Source organism: Mya arenaria, chromosome 5, assembly GCF_026914265.1.
Source record: "Mya arenaria isolate MELC-2E11 chromosome 5, ASM2691426v1".
NCBI lineage: Eukaryota > Metazoa > Mollusca > Bivalvia > Myida > Myidae > Mya > Mya arenaria.
Window position 1 is genome coordinate 11,668,173 of NC_069126.1, and position 22,020 is coordinate 11,690,192.

The 22,020-nt window shown below is 32.4% G+C and overlaps 1 protein-coding gene across 1 annotated transcript in view; it reads right to left on the bottom strand.

The window, feature by feature from the left end:
- LOC128235432 (uncharacterized) overlaps positions 1-22,020 on the bottom strand; it is a 132,863-nt gene that overhangs the window by 73,382 nt on the left and 37,461 nt on the right. Inside the window, exons 30-49 of the mRNA XM_052950253.1 lie at positions 21,595-21,758; positions 21,015-21,188; positions 20,632-20,773; positions 19,907-20,064; positions 19,549-19,740; positions 18,200-18,242; positions 17,662-17,819; positions 16,635-16,677; positions 16,323-16,483; positions 15,917-16,084; positions 15,076-15,328; positions 14,289-14,443; positions 13,537-13,704; positions 11,056-11,223; positions 10,197-10,239; positions 9,609-9,772; positions 9,261-9,428; positions 7,777-7,986; positions 7,443-7,485; positions 3,900-3,973 (exon numbers count right to left, since the gene is read on the bottom strand). Coding sequence (XP_052806213.1) covers positions 3,900-3,973; positions 7,443-7,485; positions 7,777-7,986; positions 9,261-9,428; positions 9,609-9,772; positions 10,197-10,239; positions 11,056-11,223; positions 13,537-13,704; positions 14,289-14,443; positions 15,076-15,328; positions 15,917-16,084; positions 16,323-16,483; positions 16,635-16,677; positions 17,662-17,819; positions 18,200-18,242; positions 19,549-19,740; positions 19,907-20,064; positions 20,632-20,773; positions 21,015-21,188; positions 21,595-21,758 — 2,849 coding nt within the window. The remainder of the gene's footprint in view (positions 1-3,899; positions 3,974-7,442; positions 7,486-7,776; positions 7,987-9,260; positions 9,429-9,608; positions 9,773-10,196; positions 10,240-11,055; positions 11,224-13,536; positions 13,705-14,288; positions 14,444-15,075; positions 15,329-15,916; positions 16,085-16,322; positions 16,484-16,634; positions 16,678-17,661; positions 17,820-18,199; positions 18,243-19,548; positions 19,741-19,906; positions 20,065-20,631; positions 20,774-21,014; positions 21,189-21,594; positions 21,759-22,020) is intronic.

Below are 22,020 nucleotides of genomic sequence, written 5' to 3' on the forward strand. Positions count from 1 at the left end.
GCATGGATGGTCGAAGTGAAATGAAAAAGCACACCTAAAACGGTTGTTAAAGGGGCTAGACACCATTGCAAGAAAAGGGGAAAAAAACACATACAAATGACATAGTTTTGTACAACGCATTGAATCTTACTTTCTGATGTATCACATCGCTTACGAAACATGCGTTTTTGCACTCTGCGGATTTTTCAATTCGGAATGTACTAGGGTTGTCTTCCACGTAACTTACAGTCAGTTTTAAAAGCCTCGGTATATTTTTCTGTACTGATCAACATATATGTTATAAACAGGAAAACCATTACACGGTATTTTAAGCGGAGAAACACAAATGCGACAGCAACATAATTGTTGCGTTTATTATTTAAACAATGTAAAGTGATGTTTTATCAGCCTCGACCAACTCGCTTTGACAATTCTAGGTTTGTTTCGAGGAAATACTGTCTTTGCCGATTTTTGGACCATCAGGTGACTAGCCACTCAAAACGAAAAAGAACAATTTAAAGACAGCATATTGAATGGTTGAAGAAACAGCGATTATGGCGCACGAAACATGATGTTGTTAGCAAGAGGTATGGCAATATATAGGTACCACCTGGCCTCAATAAGCTACAAAAAGCATTCATCTTAAACATATTGTCAACTCTTGTTGAAACACGACAACGATAAAAATAATTATATTAAAATTATAAAAAATCTCATAAAAAACATTGAAAGTAAAAACCAGTATGATTAATAATCCAGAAAACATTATACCAAGTATATAGGGGGTGAGTTGAACGAGCTGTATACATCCCACTTTTTACCCGTAGGCTCGTGGGTTGGTTTCCAATTAGGAGAGCATTATCATGATTTTGTTGACAAAAATAGAAAGTGTACCGGTTTCAAGGAAAGTTTTCGGTCGCGATTTAAGGCCACCAGCCACAAATAAGCTTCAAGCAATAATTTTAAGCTTAAACAAATGTACTTGCCTTTAATGTTAAAATCCATACTGTAATTGCAAAATGGAACAGGAATGCGTGTTGCATCTAATAGTTTGGTGTGTATGTAGCATTTGTTTGACTGTAGACAAACTTTTAATTCCATGTCGACCATAAAAACGCCATTCGAAGGCAGGTACTTCACATTCGTCCTAAGAAGTATAAACTGGTTTGTTATTTTAATATTGTTCGGGTCTGCTGCTTTTTTATGTGAAGGCCACTGATATTGTGTAAATCGTAGCCGTTGGTTAAGCAAATAACTCGAATATTTTAAGTAAAATATAATGTAAATACTTACACAATTTCAAACACTTCAAACAAGTTGAATTTGTGTTTGATTCCAATATTATCGGTAGACAGTGACAATGTTCGATGATAATCATCGATTGCTATGCTTATATCACTCGTACAGGTGTCTATGCTTGCTGACAACTGCACATTTCTACTGAGGAAGGGAATTTTGACACAACATTTGACGTTTTTGCAAGATTCATCGAGGAAACAAGAATTGCCTTCCGGAAGAATTGGAAATTGGCTTGCAGTTGAACATGCTAAAATATTGAATATGTTTTATTTCTACATATTCGATGGTAGTACCTAGATATCTAAATAATGTTGATTTCCGAATAAAAGTTAATCGTGGATACAATTATTAGTGCTTATATAGATGAATTCAATATTAAAGAAAATCTCTACATTCATGCAAACAACATCAACCACTTTATGATGCGTTGTGTTTCCTCTACGTATTAATTTAATAAGTTAAAATTTTATAAATATTTATAATACAATGGGAATTGCAGGGACAATCTCAGTAGGTAAAAATCATCGTTGCATCTGCTTAAGGCACATTTTGTGAGACGTGACATACACTAAACACATGACATATTATGCCACAAAATGCTACAGAGAGTTTTCAATATAATTGTTAATAAATTTTGGGATTATCGCGTTCATCCCATGTACATGCAATCACTGTACACATTGATTGAACATGCTTTAACATTTAGTTGTAGAATCTGCATGTATCAAACAATATTAGCTATTGTTTTTAGCATCATACCGTTTGTCCATCCTCCATTAAACTTGTTGTACTCTTCGACATAACAAGGAGTCTTTGTCATGAAGTGCGCCAAATTTGTCATGTGAAGAAAAATATCCTCTTGACGAGAACTGAGTATATTGTTGTCTTTGTAATCAATTGCAGATAAAATATCCCGAATTGTTATATCTAAAAGTAACATTTATAATGAAATACATACGAACAGTTATTTATACATTACAAGTTTAAAAGTCTGACACAGGTATTCATACATGTTCAGGTATTTACTTTGAAACAAAAAAAAAAGTAAATTTACCGTTTAAACTTTCGTCTGGTAAGCAATTTGGTTTTTGCAAACGATAATCACTGACTATTGTATTGAATTTCTGACAATTGTGAGCTTCAAAACATACTCGGTAATCGAGACTCAAGGAGAAAGCATTTAAACCTTTCAAATCTGTCAGTGCATACCTGTTTAAATAAAGGAAAACAATATGTATGCTTATTTTGCAATGGCCAATGCTCAACATGCTAATATATAGTTAAAGTTACCTTCCGATTGTACATCAGTGCATTTTTAACGTTGTTGTTACCAGCAACTTTCTTAAAAGTTAAGACATGTTTTAGCTGAGAAACGAACATACTTTTTATTCATTAAAGCTTTCGAAGTTATACATTGTCCAACACTCTTGCAATAACAAGATTCTTTGAGCACCACCAAGGTTGGAATAATTGGTTTAAAGTATATTCACATGTATATGTGTTTACGACGCCAATTATGAGTTGGAGGACATAAACGCTTTATAAAACTTCACTCATTTTATACATTAAAATACTGTGAAACTTTAATATAAACATAGTGAGATTTATTATCGTACTGAATTTGAAAAACACCAAACAGGTCCAGGTGTTGTTTTGTTCCAAAATCAAAATGGGAAAATGTAAACTGTTTCTGATAATTCTCTATGTTGACTTTAAAATTCAATCTGCAATGATCTATCTCTATTTCCGTTAATAATGTTCTACCAAGCTGCTCAACATATAGGCAAAACGTTACAGATGACTTGTGAATCTTCGACATTGTCAAAAAACCTATAAAAAAATGAAATATATTACTTAACATAAAATACATTAGTTTAAATCCTGTTTCATAACACATCAACTCAAAGCTAAAAAACTAAACTTGAAAATTTAATAACACAACCAAAACTTTTCTTTGTTTATCGAAAAATATGTTAACGTGTAAGAGTTTAAGACATAAAATACTCTTAACGAAAGACACACATCGTCACAAAACAACTTAAATGAACTTCACACGCATCACAATATATGTCTTAATAACCGTTATTGTTCTCCTTCGAACCACACCGCGAAAAAATAGTTCACTTTATAATTAAATAAGCCTAATTTAAACACTTACTTTTTGTTTTGATGGGGTCATTGACGACACAGGGCGATCTCTTGAGATACTTGTCAATTCCAAGAGCTCTGTATAACATTTGCAGATGGCTAGTATGTAAAGCATTATCATCACTGATATTGACTTGCTGTAGCCATGATGTCAAAGAGAAATCTGCGCAATTAAAACAAGCACCAACTATTATTATTTCAAACGACAGTCCAATTTTTGACTAAGAAATGATACTTTGAATAATATTTGATGTCCAAGAATAACAGCTCATTTGATATGGTATGCACGATCGTGTTATGACTGTTTTAACTTTAGCAATCAATCCCGTGTGAAAGTATATGTATTAAATCAACCTTTATGTTCTGAATGATGAAAACAATACCTGGTAATTGAAATCCATTGTTTTCACCACATAATGGCTTGGTAAATTCAAAGGAGTCCAAAACGGTTATATCTAGGTCGCAATTCGTACCATCCGACAAACAAACTTGAACCTTTAAGTCTATAACCATCTTATCATCGGTATACAAATCAAACAGTCTGTACCTGCAAACAGTTAATTGTTAGAATTAATATATATGTAATATACAGGTACATAATAAAATAGCGTTTATATACATACATATAAGTAGATATATATATATATATATATATATATATATATATATATACATACTCGTAAACTACTTGATAATTACCTTAAACGTGTCATTCCTTGAAATTGAAATACTTTCCAAGATCCAAACTGTGTTGAATACAGAAGGATCGATGTATTGAAATTTTCAACAGACAACCACATGTAGTTTTCGCAAACGTTTATTTCTAACGAAACTTCAAAGTTTTTGTTAATGACTGGTACTTGAACACAACACACTGTTGATAAGCAATCTTCCATGTACACACATGCAATGCCCGCAGAAAGGCCTTGTACTTCTCGGCTTGAAACGCATCCTTGCAACAAAGAACACATTTTAAATGAACAATACGATTTCGACTTTTGTAAAATACTTTCACAGTACATAATCTCGCACTACTTGCTATGATTAATAACGTTGCTCATTGTTTTATTTTTGATTTTATCTACAGTAGGTTTACATTACCATGTGCTTCTAACTAATGCACTCGTCAAAAGCAAATACTGTATATTTTGATTCAATTCAATAACTAATACATGTATGTCATTGCTATCTGTTTTGTTGTACAAACAGGTAATGCCGTGTTAAGCGGGCTATATTCGAGGAGGTTTTATCAAGCGATTAACGGACATTTGTTTTAAATTACAGTGTTTTTTTCTTAAATAAAATATTTCTTCTACTTAAAACGAATTTAATATATACTGCATAATGGTATCATACAGATCTAATAAGCACAAACTATCGGATAGTCTATCTGGACGACCACATTATATAGTCTAAATTATAAATTATGTTTACACGGATTTAAAACACTCATTCAAAAATCATGAAGGGTATCTAGCTCAACATTAATTAAATTATAAGAATACCTTCTTTTTCTTTAATCGAAGTTGGTGTGCACATATCATCTTTGATATACATCTCAATGTTATATAGGCCATACACTAGATTCGTCTGTGTTTCGCTTAGAATATCTTCGTATTCAACACCAATGTCGTTTAGGAAATCATTTATTAAAATGCCTGAAATGAAATAAAGGATTCGGTATTTTTCATTTACTGCATTAATAAACCTCAATTATAATTGATGTTACATTGATCTACATTTCTGCATACTTCCTGCCAATTTCATGTATATGACTCTATAAATGAACTTCTTTTTCAGTCAGTTGCTGTTTATACTTCATTTTTTGAGATACACATACGCATTACGGACATTGAGACTATTTCAAGTAAAGGGTGATTTAAGCTGTTTTATAATACAAACACTAAGCTATTTCCGACAATCGATACCAAAAGCAGTGTTTTACCCGGTTTGAAGAACGATGTTCCAGACAAGCAGTGTAGTTTCGGGATTGTCACATTTGATAGTATTTGCGCATCAATCAAGCAAGCTCTATTTGCATCAAAACATACCTGGATTGCCAGGCTTGCTTTATACTCCGTTTTGCTTGTGTCAAAAAATTTGAAACTGTAAAATATGTATGAAATAAGGATTAGATGTTTTAACGATTTTCTTGCCATCTTGTTTTTTTTCCTGATACAATACAGTGTTCAATTACGATTACTTGTTTTAAGTGTAAAAAGTACATACGTCAATCTGAACACTCCAAACATGTACAGATGTAGTTCCTCTCCTTAAAATGAAAGGTTTTTATGTATTGCGAGGTCATCGATAATTTGCATTATTAAAAATAAATGTTATTGCTATCTTAGAAATTGCTTAAAATATCGAAACGCTGTATTATACCTACAATGGTACATTCTAAATGCGAAAAGTGGTTCACCTTATTTTCGATGCAAGAACTTTCCGGGCCGTTTGACATTTATCCGAAATATGGAAGCGTTTACAACATTTGAGGACACATTATTTCATTAACCCGGTTATGATTTATATCTTCATTTTTTACGAAACTAGTTTTTTTGTATTTTTGAAATTAGAAACATGAACATTTAGAGGATTATTAAAATTATTAAGTCCCCCTACAAATTATTAGTTAACACAACGTTTACCAAATGTGTAGTCAATGAAGGCTTTTGAGACTTTCAGCTGGTCTATTTCCGCTTCTATGCGAAAATTGCAGAAATCAATTTTGACCATCATTTCGACCTTTCGTTTTAATAATCCAACTTCTAAGCAACATCTAATCGTTGAACAATCTTTGTTGATAAAACATGCAAACACTTCCGGCAGATTTGATAAATTCTTTATTTCCGGACATTCTTCAGCAAAAACGGAAACATTTTTATAATCCAAGAAAGAATCTATTGTGTTATGATTGTTGAAACATCCGAAACCTTTATTTATACTTTCAGACACGTTTTTCAGCTTAATCTAAATATTTTCAAATAAATAAGAACAACAGCAACTTTAGGATAATATTAATACTTATGAACAAAAAGCATGAGGTTTCGCAATTCAGTATTAACATATCGGTAAGTACCCTGCGTGTTTTTCAATATGACTGATGAGTTATTTTATCATTATACCTGAACTCCAGCCATTTTGTTCAGGAAGAATTTGGTGCGTAAAACTTTCGCAAACAGATTCTGACAGAAAATGAGAGATTCCAAGGTCTTTTTGAAGATTTTCTATGATGTTTTGGCCAATTGTTGTAACATCTTTAATGTCATGTGTACTAAGCCATTTTTCTAAAGAAAAATCTGAAATAATGAAAAAGATCATTTATGATTCAAATTTACTATTTTGAAATAAAAGTGCTAGGTCTTCTGCTAAGTATGACAGTAAAAACAAATGCAACGTAGATTAATGTAGCTTATAAATTTGCATAAATGTATATTACCTGGCATCAAAAAGGTGCTGTCCCATTTGCAGAGTGGTTTAGGTATAGTTTTGTTTTCAAAGATAACAGTATTGATATCACAAGTCTTTTCATTAAGGCATACACCAAAATGAAGCCAAATACCAAGCTCTCTTGTTTGTGCCAAATCTAGTACTTTTAAGCTGCAAAAGATTTTAAATTTTGAGTTTTGTTTGCGTGGGAAATTTGTACACTGGATCAGTTAAACGATTTACAAATTAAATTATAGTTAAACATTTGAATACAATTATGGCTTCTGAATTATCCAGTTATCTGCTTTCGTTGAGAGAACCGTCAAATAAACATGACAGAGGAACCACGAAAATTGCACACAATGGCATGTACTTATCGCAAAATTCTAAAGAAACTAATAGTTTCGACGAGTTAAAATTAAATGAACAATTGATCAATGCACATATAAATGTGTACCGTAACATGTCATATATCGAGTTGCATATATCTCCCGACAAATACTCATCATATGACCTGTATGCGTTGTGTTCATAATGAAAAGAGATACAAAGAAAAGTAGTAAATACTCTACTACATAAGGCCTTACCTCATCCGGAATACTCCCATAAGATGAATATGCTTTTCAGAACCTGCAAGAACCAAACAAAATATAAGTTCTCATCTACAATCATCTATATATTGACGAGTGACTTGAGATGATCAATATAAGAAAGTACAATAAATTCTGCGACAAGCGTCTGTACAACACAATGTCTATATCAATAAAACTATAGAAAGTAAAGGACATCAACTCAATAGACTTCAATTTTATAAATATTTTGTTGAAAGGAACACGGATCTAGATAAAAAAACACACTAACCGAGAGAAAGATACATAACGTAGCAACAAAGACATGAGCATTTCAAACATTTAAGCTTACCGTAGTTGAACTCAAGCAGTGACTCGTTTATCATGAGGTTCTCAACACCAGCAATCAGTCTCATATTACAGGTATCAACCTGTAGAAAGACACTAACATAGCGATCTAAAATATCTACGTAGATGCAGCACTCGATGCCAGTACAAGTATGCTGGAGATGACACTGAATAGTGTTATGTAGATTTGGAAGGACAATTTGCAGAGGACAATCTGAAATATACATCATTATTTTCCGTAAACTCTGAATGTCAACTACTAGTATATAGAATGGGTGTATACACATATACTTATGGTGTTAATTTCTGATATGTCTTATCTGAAATACTTCAAAAAGAAAAAAAAGAATATCATTGTTTTTGTTTCCAAAAAACAATGATATACACCTAAGCACACTATGATCGCATAGGTATTGGGTATGAGTATGCATACGCATTTAGCTGTTAAGCGAGAAAATTGGAAAGTAAATCCTGTGTCATTATAATCATTATTGTTAAAAAAACTAAACTATGAGCTGAATTATGATATGTAGTTTTGTAAATCATTAGGGGTAACATTTAACTCTAGAACATCTTCTGTTTAAACGAAGCATGATATACGAATTTGCAAACATGGCCATGATCTCTTCTATGGAAATGCCAGTCCTTATACGACATTTTCAAGAGAAAAAAAGCTGTTTTCTGTCATGTCATTATTGCATTAAAAACAATCACTGGGTATGTTTGCTAATTAATGTTCACAAATAGTAATTGGTTACAGCGTGAAAGTGATTGATATAACATTATAAAATATAATATTAACGTCATACACAAAACAAAAGCATTGCAATGAGTTTGCTTATGAAACAGACGTCGGTAATAGTCTAAGTAAGTCTGAGCCCACATGAGCCAATCAATATTCGGTCATCCAGCACTTAACATTGTCGAACAACACAGGCTAGGGGAAAACATAACGTCAACAATCAATCAATGTTCGTTCAAGATAAATGTTATCCGTTGTATCGGCCATGGATTATGACCTCTTTATTAGATTACATGTAAACATTTTGTCAATATTAGATATTGATTGATATTTTTTTAATATTTAAAGCGTTTTTTATCGGTCTAATTGCTTTGAGGATGAAAAAAAACCAGAAAGACCAGTGATATACAAAATAACGAAAAAAAAAAAGCGTTACAAATTTATAAAAATCATGTTTTTAAATTCAAAGTACGAAAGTAAAATATTCATATTGTTTGTAGGTAAGACACTTGACTGTCAACCCTGGGGTCGTAGGTTTGATGCCTCGCCTTAACATTAAACAAAATACTTATCGCTTACAGGATGGACGTTAAACGGGTTCCGCGTATCAGTGTTATACACTGGCAAACGTTGCATGAAGCTGATTAGTGGTCGAATACCTTTCGATATTGGTACACACCAAGTTATTGATTTTCCATCCAGAAGTTTGTTCAATACTGGTTTTGATAAGAAAAATAATACTTCACCTGTAGTCCAGCCGTGTTTGTTAAACGGTATTGTATTGTGACTGCAAGGTTTGCCTTTCAAATATTTGGCAATTCCAAGGGTTTCAATCAGGTTTGAAATGTCGATAGCAGTTAAATTAAATTGATGTGACAGCCCCTGGTTTTCCAACCATTTATCTATCGAAAAGTCTGTAAAACAACATTGTAAATTCATGGTTTTTCTATAAAAGAGAACCAGACGAATTTCAATATATATATATATATATATATATATATATATATATATATATATATATATATATATATATATATATATATATATATATATACAATATCGATATGTTTCATCTGAATATTCGACATTATTACCTGGGAGTTTGAATCCTTGCTCTAGGTTGCAAAATGGCTTTGGAACTGGGAATTCGTTAAGGAGGTTAAGATTAACAAGGCATGGAGAATTGGCTTCCAAGCACACTAAAACATCGAAGGTGAGCCGAAATACTGAGTTTTCGCTGTCGTCGATTACATTGTACCTAAATATAAAGCAGGATAAATAGAAATAACAATAAAATTCAATTTGCGTACAGAAATTGGCAAGATGTTCTTATACACGTGATTGCTTTTCTACACAAATGTCGTATTTGACAGTACGTAAATCTTATTTAGCTGACAAGTCGACTACATCAGCAAAATGAAATCCTTCCGAAGGGCAGGTTACCAAAAGAAACAGGGCTAGATTCCCAGCCTGGTAACCTGTGCGTTTGGTTGGTTATCACAAAGCCGGACAATTGGGTTTTCTCCAATTTACCAACAACACAATACCACACTCTCGCGCATCTAGAAAGTCTAATGGCTAAGTTAATATAGTTTTATTCACAATAGTTGTAGTATAAATAAACATTTAACTAAAATGTAATTTTAAAATTCAGTATTTTTCTATGAAAAAATTAAACTTACTTTAATCGAATTACGCCCTTTAAGTCTGTTTCAATTGTTTCACCTGAAGACATATGAATGGAATAAATTTATACGTTTTACCTTGATTGCGTTTTTATTTAACTAAGAAATTGTTTACTCAGTTTTGCCTGTTTGAGAGGTAAAAGTACTCGACAAAGCAACTTGTTGAACGATTAAAACACACTCCGTTCTACGATTTTCAGAACTGTATACAATGTTCTGAACACCATTTCTGTAATAGCAGTTTTTACAAACCATAATTTTGTGTAATACATACCAAATGGATAAGCTATAAGCGAGTTGACGTTGTTAAGATTTTCAATAGATGTGTACAAATCAAATTCGCAAGTATTAAGTTCAAATTTCAGTGTAAAGGTCTTTTGAATTATTGGCACTAAGACACAACATGAAATAGTCAGGCAATTTTCTCCAAGTACGCAGGTCATAATTTTTGGCAGCGACGGTAAAGTCGTATCAGCAGCACAATCTGGTGGAATTAAAAAAAGAAATTACAAATGATAATAGTGTGCTTTAAATTCTTGAAACAATGTTTTTTATTCTCTTTCTTGAGTATTTTCTATCAATTAAAGGAAAGGTATTTATGACTTCGCACCTGACACTGTCCGAAATAGATAATATGATTTATTTTATTTGTAGTTGTAAATTTGTAAACATTTTTAAAGGGCTATGTTTTCTTTTTAATATAAAAATAACATACAACTGGCGAAACACAATAAAACAAAACAATAACATGCGAAACAGTGTTGTGAAATTTCCTGACCATTATCCGAGACTAGATATACAAAATGATAAAAATTATTCAAAGCATTGTAAGAATTATTAAATGATTGACACGTACTCTGTGTCCAACCGGTTTCAGCAGCATTTGCTCTGTTAACAGAACACTCGTTAACCATCAAATACTTCGTAAGTCCTAAGTCATTCAGTAATTTATCCCTGAACACGCCTTCAACTTTGTCTATTGCGCCATCAACGTTTTTATTCAACCAATCCGAGACGGAAAAATCTAGAATTTCAATAAAACAAGAGTTGTAAACATATTCAGTCGAATGTGGCATTATAAATATACAAAATATTGTTTACATTTCCATGTTCTTGTTTGTGCAATATGTATTTTGTTATTTCGATTGAGTAAAAACATGAATTTAGAAAAATAACACTTGCTTGGAAAGTTAAAGGATCCGACATAACTGCAGAATGGTATCGGCAACAGAATATTGTCTGCTAATATTTGGTCAATTATGCATCCACTGCTTTCAAGACATAGTTTCACTCTCGCTGACAGTCTGAATTGTTTGCTTGACGGCAAGTGGTCTACTGTATACCTGAATCAACATAAAATAAAAAATAATAAGGGCAACAATCATTAAAGAATAATAAAAATACAACCTACAGGTTCAGCCATTGACATTGCATATGGACAATCACTAAAAACTAGGCTTAATAGTACTTTTAAGTATATTGTGACTTAAATTTCTTCAAATATTTTACGTTTTCAAATCATTTGGGAGGAGATAATAGCATATAATAGTCGCTTTTATTTTTAATAATATTTTTCTTTATTTGTTCCCAATTTTAGTACAATGATGCTTTTTATTATGAAACTCTATGATCACACAGTTTTAAACCTTTTATTTTATAAGGCAGACTGTGTGTGATGTTTTTGGTTTCTAACGATGACTGCATCGTATCTTTGAAAAGTATTTGCATTAGGTGCTCTGAATTGTTTCCCTCCGTCTGCAGATGGAGTTAGGATCTCTAATCATTGAAGTACTTGGGGTTTACCTTTTCGTTTTTTATTATTATTTGTTTTATTGATAAGTTTCCTCAAGTTAATGCATACTTTGAAAAGATTTATCTTTTGCGTTTTGTCTTTATTAAGAATTGTTGGGATAAGAGTGAGGTTTGTGCACATAAACTGGTTTAAACCCCCAGTAAATTTACATTTTACTGACCGTTCCAAGGCGGTACCTAACAATTCTTTATAAACATATCAATTATATATATATATATATATATATATATATATATATATATATATATATATATATATATATATATATATATATATATATATATATATATTATTTATGAACTGTGCTGTTTGTAGAGTTTTGTGCTGTTCTATGTTTCTTGTTTGTAAATTTGTGTTCTATGTCTTTGGCGTTTGCCCATTGCCACTAAACCGGGTTTATGTTTAAACTTTTTGCTACTGAGCATGTTTCTGTAGCTTTTTGCATATATATTAATCATGAATAGTTTATACTTTTGCTGGTGTTTTAAGGGCGGCCTACTGTCACTCATCCGATACACACTCCCTGCGTCAAATTTTACGTTGACAATATGTCTGCCAATGAGATTGTATTCAAAAGTCAGATTCGCTCACTCTGCCAATTGTTAACATTAAGATCTTACTTCCTATCATCTACCTATTTCTTATGAATAATAAATCCGTTCATCTTAATTTAGAATTGTTAATGACACTGTTGTCCACCTCTAATTAACATTTGTATTCAATTACCAAATAATAAATGTTTTAGAAGCCTTTCAACACGTGTAATGCAGTTGGTTTCTGATTATTAGATATGAGTCGAGATGTTATCAGCTTATTCACTAAAGGTAATAAACGATGTATATCGTTGACGAACTAATTCATCGGTGCTGTGTACCTTTTCGCTTGTTTAAACATTGGAAATAATTATGTTTCTAGCTTGAGTAACTATTTACTAGGTTTTTAGTTCCTCTTTAATGTAAGTGATTATGCGATGTAAATTATATTTATAATTAATTCAATGTGTTAATCGAATGTTAAAAATAAATACTACATACTGTATGTGAAATACTCCTTTAAGATTAAGCTTTTGTGGTATACCCCATTCAAAGTCTAATAACGAAATAACAAGTTGATATTTCTCAAAGAGCAAAGTAATAGTAAAGTCACACGCATTTAGGTCAATGGATGCTTCAAATGTTTGTCGCATAAACGGTACCGACAGGCAGCAGTCGATAACAGTGCCAGTTCCATGAATGTTGCATTTTAAGTTATTTGGTAGTTGAGCCAAATCAATGTCTTTGTCAATTTCTGCAATAAAAGTTTAAAGGATATTAAGCTTTGTTCTTGACATGTTATCATAAAACAAATGAGCAGACAAGTCTAGCATTTGGCCAAAAGCATATCTTTAAAATTACAACAGTGCAAAACCAAAATTAAACGAGAGACAAAAAAGCAACAAGAAAGCGAACACATAACTTCATGAAAATAGACAAAACACCATTATGAAAACTAATTATTCTATAACATTAAACAGTCGTTACTAACCATTTTTCCAGCCATTAATGTCTGGGTAGTATTTTGTTGAAGAAAGTGTACACGAATGTTTTCTGTTGATATATTCCAAAATGCCTAGCTTTTGTAGAAGTATATCAACTGTATAACTTGGAAGACTGTTTAAGCTCAAATCAATACCAATATCGTCCAGACTGAAACCTGAAACAGACGAAACACTGAATATACTGTAAATCCTAAATCATCGTTTTATCGAAACAAGAATATATACTTTCATAAAAAAAATCAATCAAGACGTTATCAAAGTCCCTGAAATTGTATCACATTTAGACATGTTCGCACCATTTTTATTATATATACATTGTTATCATACTTATATAAGTCATTGTTATTGTGAAACGTTCAAATGTTCTAAACATTTTTCAAGACTTTCTAAATACGTATGTATAGCAATTTTTAACTATTGTCCATTTTAACATTTATAAGAATATCTAATAATATTATACAGATCGTTTAACCTTATTAAAACTACGAGATGCTTTGGAAATGATGCTGCAGTGATTTTTTAATCAGTATTTAAACCTACAATATATACAGCGCTTCCAGACAACATACATTACAATACTGTTAAAAGGTCGTCATTGATGAAAACCTCGGTCAGTGAAGTCTAAGTAAGACCTCACTGTTATTACATATTAACATTACCTAGTATTTTAATAACTCGCTATATTATATCATCGAACAATTAATAACGTTTTTTAATTCAATTTAAAAAACAAACATACTTGGTAGATCTCCTGACCAATCACAGCCGGGTTTTGGAAATTTTGCTTCTTTTAAAATGTCTACAACCTCTTCACAAGGATCTGACTGGATGCACAGCGACATCTGAAGATCTACTATATATATCTTTTCAGCTTCCAGATTGATAATGCGATATCTGAAACCGAAAATATACAAATTTGCGCATCTTTTTGTATAAGAAGGGTATTTAGGATTAATATTAATTATTCTAAAAGGAGACGTCACTGACCGCTGACCAAAGCGTTTAATTTATCATCAGCTTTAATGCTTTAACTCCTGGTCAAAACATACTTTATATGATATTCAGGTAAAGTGTGCCACGACAACTTAATTTTTGAGTTACACTAATCGATTTGCAATGTTCCGCTGCATGGGGTCAACAAAGCTAATATAAATAAAACAACCCCTATTTAAATACGTATAAAATCTTCCTTTGGGAAATGGTTCGTAAAGGGTTGCGTTTATATATATCTAAATGTTTAATGGTTAACCGATATAGACAAACACTAGTCAGCTAATGAATTTCTGTATTTGTTATGACAAACTCGCCGACTACGTCACGCTCACGGCGATTTTTGAACGAGATAAAATATATTTCTGACATTTTTATCGCTTATTCATGATTTATTTCAATAACTGCAGTGTGTAAATAGTTACACTACACACGCCTCCAGCATAAGACAGAAACATTTTACACTTAACTTCATTATTCAGAACTTTACTTGGTGTCCACAATATTTATTGTGAATGTTTAAGCAATACATTTACCTGATTCGGCAGATCCCTAGCAAGTTAAATTCATCCCATTGTCCCCAGGAGTATGCCAGGAGTGAAATATTCAAGGTGTAGTCTTCAATTCCAATCTCAAGCTTATAATCGCATGCGTTTAGAAATAAGTATGCAGTCAATGAACGTTTTATAACTGGAACTTCGATACAACACTCTATACCGGTGCAGTAGTCTTTGATATGGCATGCCATAGACGACGGTATAACTCTAGTCTGTATTTCCATTGGACAATCTAGAAGACAGTGATTCATTGTCATACAATACAACTGTTGATTAGACAGTATTTAAAGATACGCCACAGGTTAAGAACTTATTCAAACAATTTGTTTAAGATGTATGACTAGTTAGCAAGCATTATGTATAGATTTGGTAGAAAAACGTATTCATTTTGTGGAGAAACTTGTCCGTTTGGATTCCAAAGGAATATAAACACATAAATACAATATTCCTTCTGAAAATATGATATGATAAACTCTTTTACTCTCACAAACCAAAACATGAAGCAATGCATAATCTGCCCTACCTTTCTACCCTACGTTGTATGCAAACCTTTATTGTATGAAGAGCATTAATCAATAGAGTGACGACCATTGAAGTAAACCAATGTACATAAAGATAACTAGTATAACGCGTGAATAAAGACATTTAAAAGACAGCAAATCAATATCAACAAATTGAAATAAATTATCCAACTAGCATTCAATTTAGGTTGATGTGACTTCTCTGCCGTCAATAACTTTGCAAATAGTTTGTTTTGAATCAGAAGTGTTAATATAAATTGTAAAGGACTTGACATCTCGGCTTTAAATATACATCATACCGTTGTTCCAAGCATCCACAAAAGGTGTTTGTCCAATCTTACACTGGATCTGCCGGAGATATTTAGCGATACCCAATTCATGAAGAAGCTTCTCAATCACATATGTTTGAAGAAATTCACCATCCACATTGAAGGAATGTTGACTAAGCCAGTTGACCAAGGAATAATCTAAAAAAACATATCAGTTTTGCTATAAAATACATGGGAGCTGACTAATCCTGAAGTTTTTGAAACTTCAACGAACACTTGTTCTCAATACTTGGTTAAAAACTACTTTTTACAATGGTTTCTTCCGAAAAATCACTCATCCAGAGAGTATATAGTTATGATTCGACGACTTTATAGCAACCTGTACTTTCCAGTTACTCAGGATATATAGAAGAAAAAAGAACCATGTATAACATACTGTGCAAGGCGTATCCAGTATCCCAGTTGCACAACGGTTTTGGTAAGTACGCATTTGTAAGGAGTGGCACGTCTATTACGCAATATTGATTTTCGAAGCATACCTTTAGTTTCACATTCATAACAAACGTATTGTCACTTTGCAGGTCTTCAATGGTGTATCTGAAACACACATATTATGACTCTTTCATATACTGGTGAGTGAGAAGACGAAAGCGAAATGTATGAAAGCGTATACCTAAAAAAGTAATCAGAAAAGCTAACACGACTTATTCATAACGTCGATGTCTGATTGAAGGAAAGATTAACTTACGATATTTTAAATACACCGCCGAGCGAGACATGTTCTTCTGTTCCTGAAAAGCGAAGAAACATAATCGTGACAATTTTGTTTGAATTCTAAAGTCTAAATCGAATCGAAATTAAGAGGAAACCAAACATACCCCATTTGTAAGTGATGAGTGACTTGTCCTCAGTAAGTTTCTCAATTCCAATGGAAAACGTGTATTGACATGCATTTAGAATAACGTGTGCGCTTATTGATTTCCGGATTATGTCTATATTACTGCAACACTCTATTCCCGTGCAAAAATCGGGGATATAACATACGACATTTTCTGGCAAAGTAGGTAACTGTTTTAGAGCAGTGCATTCTACAAAAAAAAAAATGAAAATTTAATCAGAGCTATATGGATCATAATCAGTCAACAAGGTAATCACATCAGCTATTTCAAAACTTGGACTTATAATCGATATCAAGAGATACAGTATACTATTTATATAAACGTACCATTTACCCAACCATTTACTGCATTTAGGTATTTTTTATCAAGCAGGCTACAGCTTTTACTCAATAAATAGTTGTCTAAGTTAAGTTGTTTTAAAAGAACGTTAATAGCAGCTGTTGAAAGAATGTCATCCGCTGAAAATCCAATGCCATCTTTAAACGTTTCCAGTGAAAAGTCTGAAAGTATGAAACAAGACGTATTTGAGTCACGTGTTACCATGCATTTCTACATATTGTATGATCAATATATCATCGCAGCGACTTTCAACATTCTTACGTGTTAAGCACTCATTGTTTTAAAGGATAGAAATGATTTCGGTGAAATATTATTTTGTCTTTCATGGTCAGAAGATAATAGTCATAAATGGCTTGAAAGCAGTGTGCCCCTAGACATCGTCGTTATTGTTTGGCTACTGAATTTGTCCCTGTACTTTGCAATGTCTTACTGAAAAAAGCATTTACACATACTAAACTGGTTCATTTGGCCATAAAAAACACAATTACAGAAATGACCGTCATATAAGGTTATACTTACTTAACAAAACAAACTTACTTTTAAGACTGAGCTCAAAGTCCGAGTTACAAATCGGTATCGGCAGCATTTCATTAACAAGTATGTCCAGGTCCAATTGGCATTGATCGTTGCTGTCCATGCACACATGCAGAGACAAGTCCACAATAAAGTGTTTCTCGGTTTTGTCGATTTTGTATCTGTATTATGTTTAAAATGACACAATAATTAGACAATGTATGTTTACTAAAAAAGAAATGCTACTCGTGAGATAATTGTGCAATATGGCTGATAATTGAACTTGGTCTAGATTTAGTTGAACCTTGTCACACTTTTAACACTAGTTTATTGTTCATTAACCTGATTGATAAACAATGGTATTGAAAACCTTTATCATGTTCTAAATGTGTTTGCCTCCAATTTAAATTGTATTTCACTTGGTCTGCATTCGTTTTTATTGGAGCGAAGCAGTCCTCGAACATCCTAGTAATTCAAATTAGGCCATTAAAACTGGTACAGTGCATTTTTAAATGGAATTGATTCGCTTGTTTATGTTTGTCTTCATTTTATAACAACTCACTTCAGTCGAATCATTTCCAGAATGGTTTCAACTTTACTACTTCCTGAAATCAAAACCAATATGTATGTTTATATTTAATTATAGTTTAAGTGCGTTTTTATAAACAATGCATATTCATTTAAATAATTCAACGTACGTTTAGAAACAAGATAACTCCTAACAATGTTGAATACATTTTAAATTGTTTTCACTGCCATTACAGATCCCTGAAAACATCAAACAAACTCCAAAAACTTTAATGTTAAAAATTGATAGTTTTGTTTTTATTCTTTTTTTGTAAAACCAAGCATGAAACAAAAACACTTTGTTCCTAAAATAATCTACATACGCGCTCGAAAGACATTTATATATTAAGAAACTGACCACACCTAATCTGGTTTGGTGGTAGGAGGTGAAACAAAGAAAAGATTTAGTCTGCAAATAGTAATACTCTTTCATTATATTTTCAATTAATCATAAAAAATACATCCTTAACTGCGTATAAGAAAAAATTCTTACCCCATTCATAATCGAATATTGTCAGTTGTAACGAAACGCTCTCAATGCTTCCATGGATTTCAAATTTGCAAAAGTCAATGTCCAACGCTATTTGAATATTACGTTTCATGAATGGTACATAAATGCAGCAATCAAATGCAGTACAGGTTTCCCCCAATCGACAGAGAGCGCCAATTACTTGTGGCAAGGTTGTGGAGGATGAGGGACACTCTGAATTTTGTTTAAAAATATTGGTTTCTTATGAAGAAATAATTGTTGCATGAGTGATATTATTGTAATTTATCTTTAACACCGACTTCATTTTTGTTTTAAAATCACCGATCTATTCAAGACGGTAATTTTAATCAATTGATTGATACAGCAACAAGTCCAGTAGTCAAAAGCTAAAAAGGAACAGGAACAAAGACAAAAACACAGAACAGCCACACATACATCCAAAAACCAAACGCACGAATCATCAATATAAACTTCCACAAACACACAACATATAACTGACCGATCCACGGCGGTACCGAACACTACTTGATAATCATCCGTAATTTTATATATTAAAAAGCTGGTGGTTGTTTGTGGATGTTTCTGTTGCGGCTTTGGCTTTGTGCCATTCAACGGGTTTAATGCTTGAGCCTTCGAACTATTTACTTGTTTCTGTAGGATCAATACAATATTTTCCAATAATACTATTTAATACATGCAAGGCATACACGTTCATAGTAATGCACATGTGAACATGTAAGAGTAAAACGATTAAAATATACTAGCCGATTTAAAGAGAGGTGCATAAAAGAAAGTATTCAAATTAGACTCAAAAAGTTATATGAAACTGACTTGATTTTAAATCATGAAAATACCGTTAATCCACCCATTCTGGATGTTCAACTCTGCCTGATCTTCATCCAAATCGATGCTGCACTGTGGGTTCATGAAGTATTTGTCAATACCAGTAATTTGATAAAGAAGTTCTAGCACATCATTCCATCTGTTGTCAGTGGGAAGCAGGTTGCCTATCGCATTGTCAGAAAGCCATTGTGTTGCCGAGAAATCTATAGACACAGGAAGTTTAAAACGTAAGAAAACAAAATTTGCATTCTTTAATATTGAGTATTCGACACACATATTAACGTGGCCAAACATTGTCATTAAATTACAAAGAACTGTACTGATCGGCGTTAATACATCGATATAAAACGAAAATAAATGTCTACTTACTCTTAAAGTCAAATTCAAAGTCACATCCAAGTTGAGGAACTTCACTGCCTTCCAATACATTACTTTCAAACAGACAGGAACCACTACTATCAAGACAGACGGCTACGTTAAGATCAATAATGAATTTCTTTTCATTGTCGATCTTTTTAATGGAGTATCTGAAAAATTGAGTAAGGCTACTTTTGTATGTTTGGACGGTAGGTTTACCCCGAAACACTATATTACACATACCTTGATAAAACTAAATGTCATTCAAAAATTAAATATTGTCAATAAAGCAATTATAGTATAAAGATGGCATTTAAAAATATCTCTGTTTACCCAATGATATTATGAACGAATTTCTGTCTCCTGAACTAAGCGATGATTTCATAAAAAATATATCGTATTATCTGAACTTTAGCTTCAAAGATTTCAATAATTATATTCGGATTGTGTTGAGTACTTACGTAAGCCGTAGAACATTAAGTATGGTTTCAGTTTCGACTTTACCTATTAATTAAAAAAACAATTATAAATGTCGGTGTAATGAAGATACATTTTTATGCAATTAAACAAAATAAAATATATATCGAACGATGATTTCAGTCTATTATGGTAGTTCACATAAATATTCATATCAATATGTTTTTGAAATATGAATTCCACACTTACCCCATTCATATTCGAACAATGAAAAGTGAAATGTATGTTTCTCAATGCCACCTGTTACTACGTAATTGCACATATCAATATTAAAGAAGGCATTTAAAGACAGCCCAATTGCTGGTATCCTTATGCAACAATCGATTGCAGTGCAGTGGTTAGGAATGCTGCATGACACTTGTTCCGGGAGGGTTGGCATGTGTTTGAAGGTTAGAGGACACACTTTGAGAAAATAAACAATGGCAATAATAGTGGAAGTAAAAATTGTAAAATATACACCTATTAAATAATTTCTAAGTATTCGTGCTTGAGTATTGATACATTGAATGTTTAATACGTGTTTGCATGAAAAAGGTTATCAGTTCAATATTGGTTATTAGTTGACCACTGCCATATGAATGTTAACGCCATTATACAACGTGTGTATTGCGATTTAATCATATTAAATAATAATATTACGTACGGTTACTCCAGCTGTCGACAGATGGTACATATGGTTCTCGTCTACGATCGCAAGGTGGTGACTTTAAGAAATTTGAGAGACCTAATTGTTGGAACAACGCTTGAGCTCCAACCTCGGAGAGCTCAGAGGTGATATCGTAGCCCTTATCTTTCAGCCATTCCCCAAACGAAAAGTCTAAAACAGATTCAACATCAGTTCAGTAATTTAATAGTATACTACTAAAGAATATAATTAACTAAGGACCAGATGTAACAGTGACCAATTTAGAGTAATTTGATTGCGTTTTATGCGATGTGTTGAGGAAAGTTGTTTATATTCAAATTATATCAAAGGACTCACTGATCAATGTAGTGAGTCATGTGTATTGGAAGGGTTTGTATTAATTGTGCATATTCGACATAATTTTAAGGAGGTATCAGCTGTATATGATTATTTGAATGTTGGATTGTTGATAACGAAATGTGATATTTATAAATGAGCATTGATATATACTTTAACTTTGTTGTCTTCCAATCTTTATTGATTTGGTTAGCTACATGTTTGCAAACAGATACATACTAAAATTATTATGATCATTTACCAGAGAAGTTAGTTAACGCTGCTAGATTGCATGCCGGAAGATGTTCTTGGTCTAAGATTTGTAACCCCTCATCCGGGATGCAAAAGCGTTCATTGTCAATTGGAATGCAAATAACTAAGGCTAAGTCCAAAATAAAACCGTCCTCATACTTCCCAATTGAATATCTGAAATAATTAGAATGCAGCTATATATAAGAGTTTAACATATACATTCCGTTCAAACAGTGATTTTGATTTGGATCATAAATCAAACGAACTAACCTAGTTGTACGACATTAGATCAGCTACGCAATATATTACTATCAATTCAGATAATGGACGAACTGGGACCAAAACAACGTACTATGACATAAAACTCATGCAAATACTCTACATTGTAAACTTCAATCTCCCATTAAATGATAATGCATACTAACAAACCATTGTA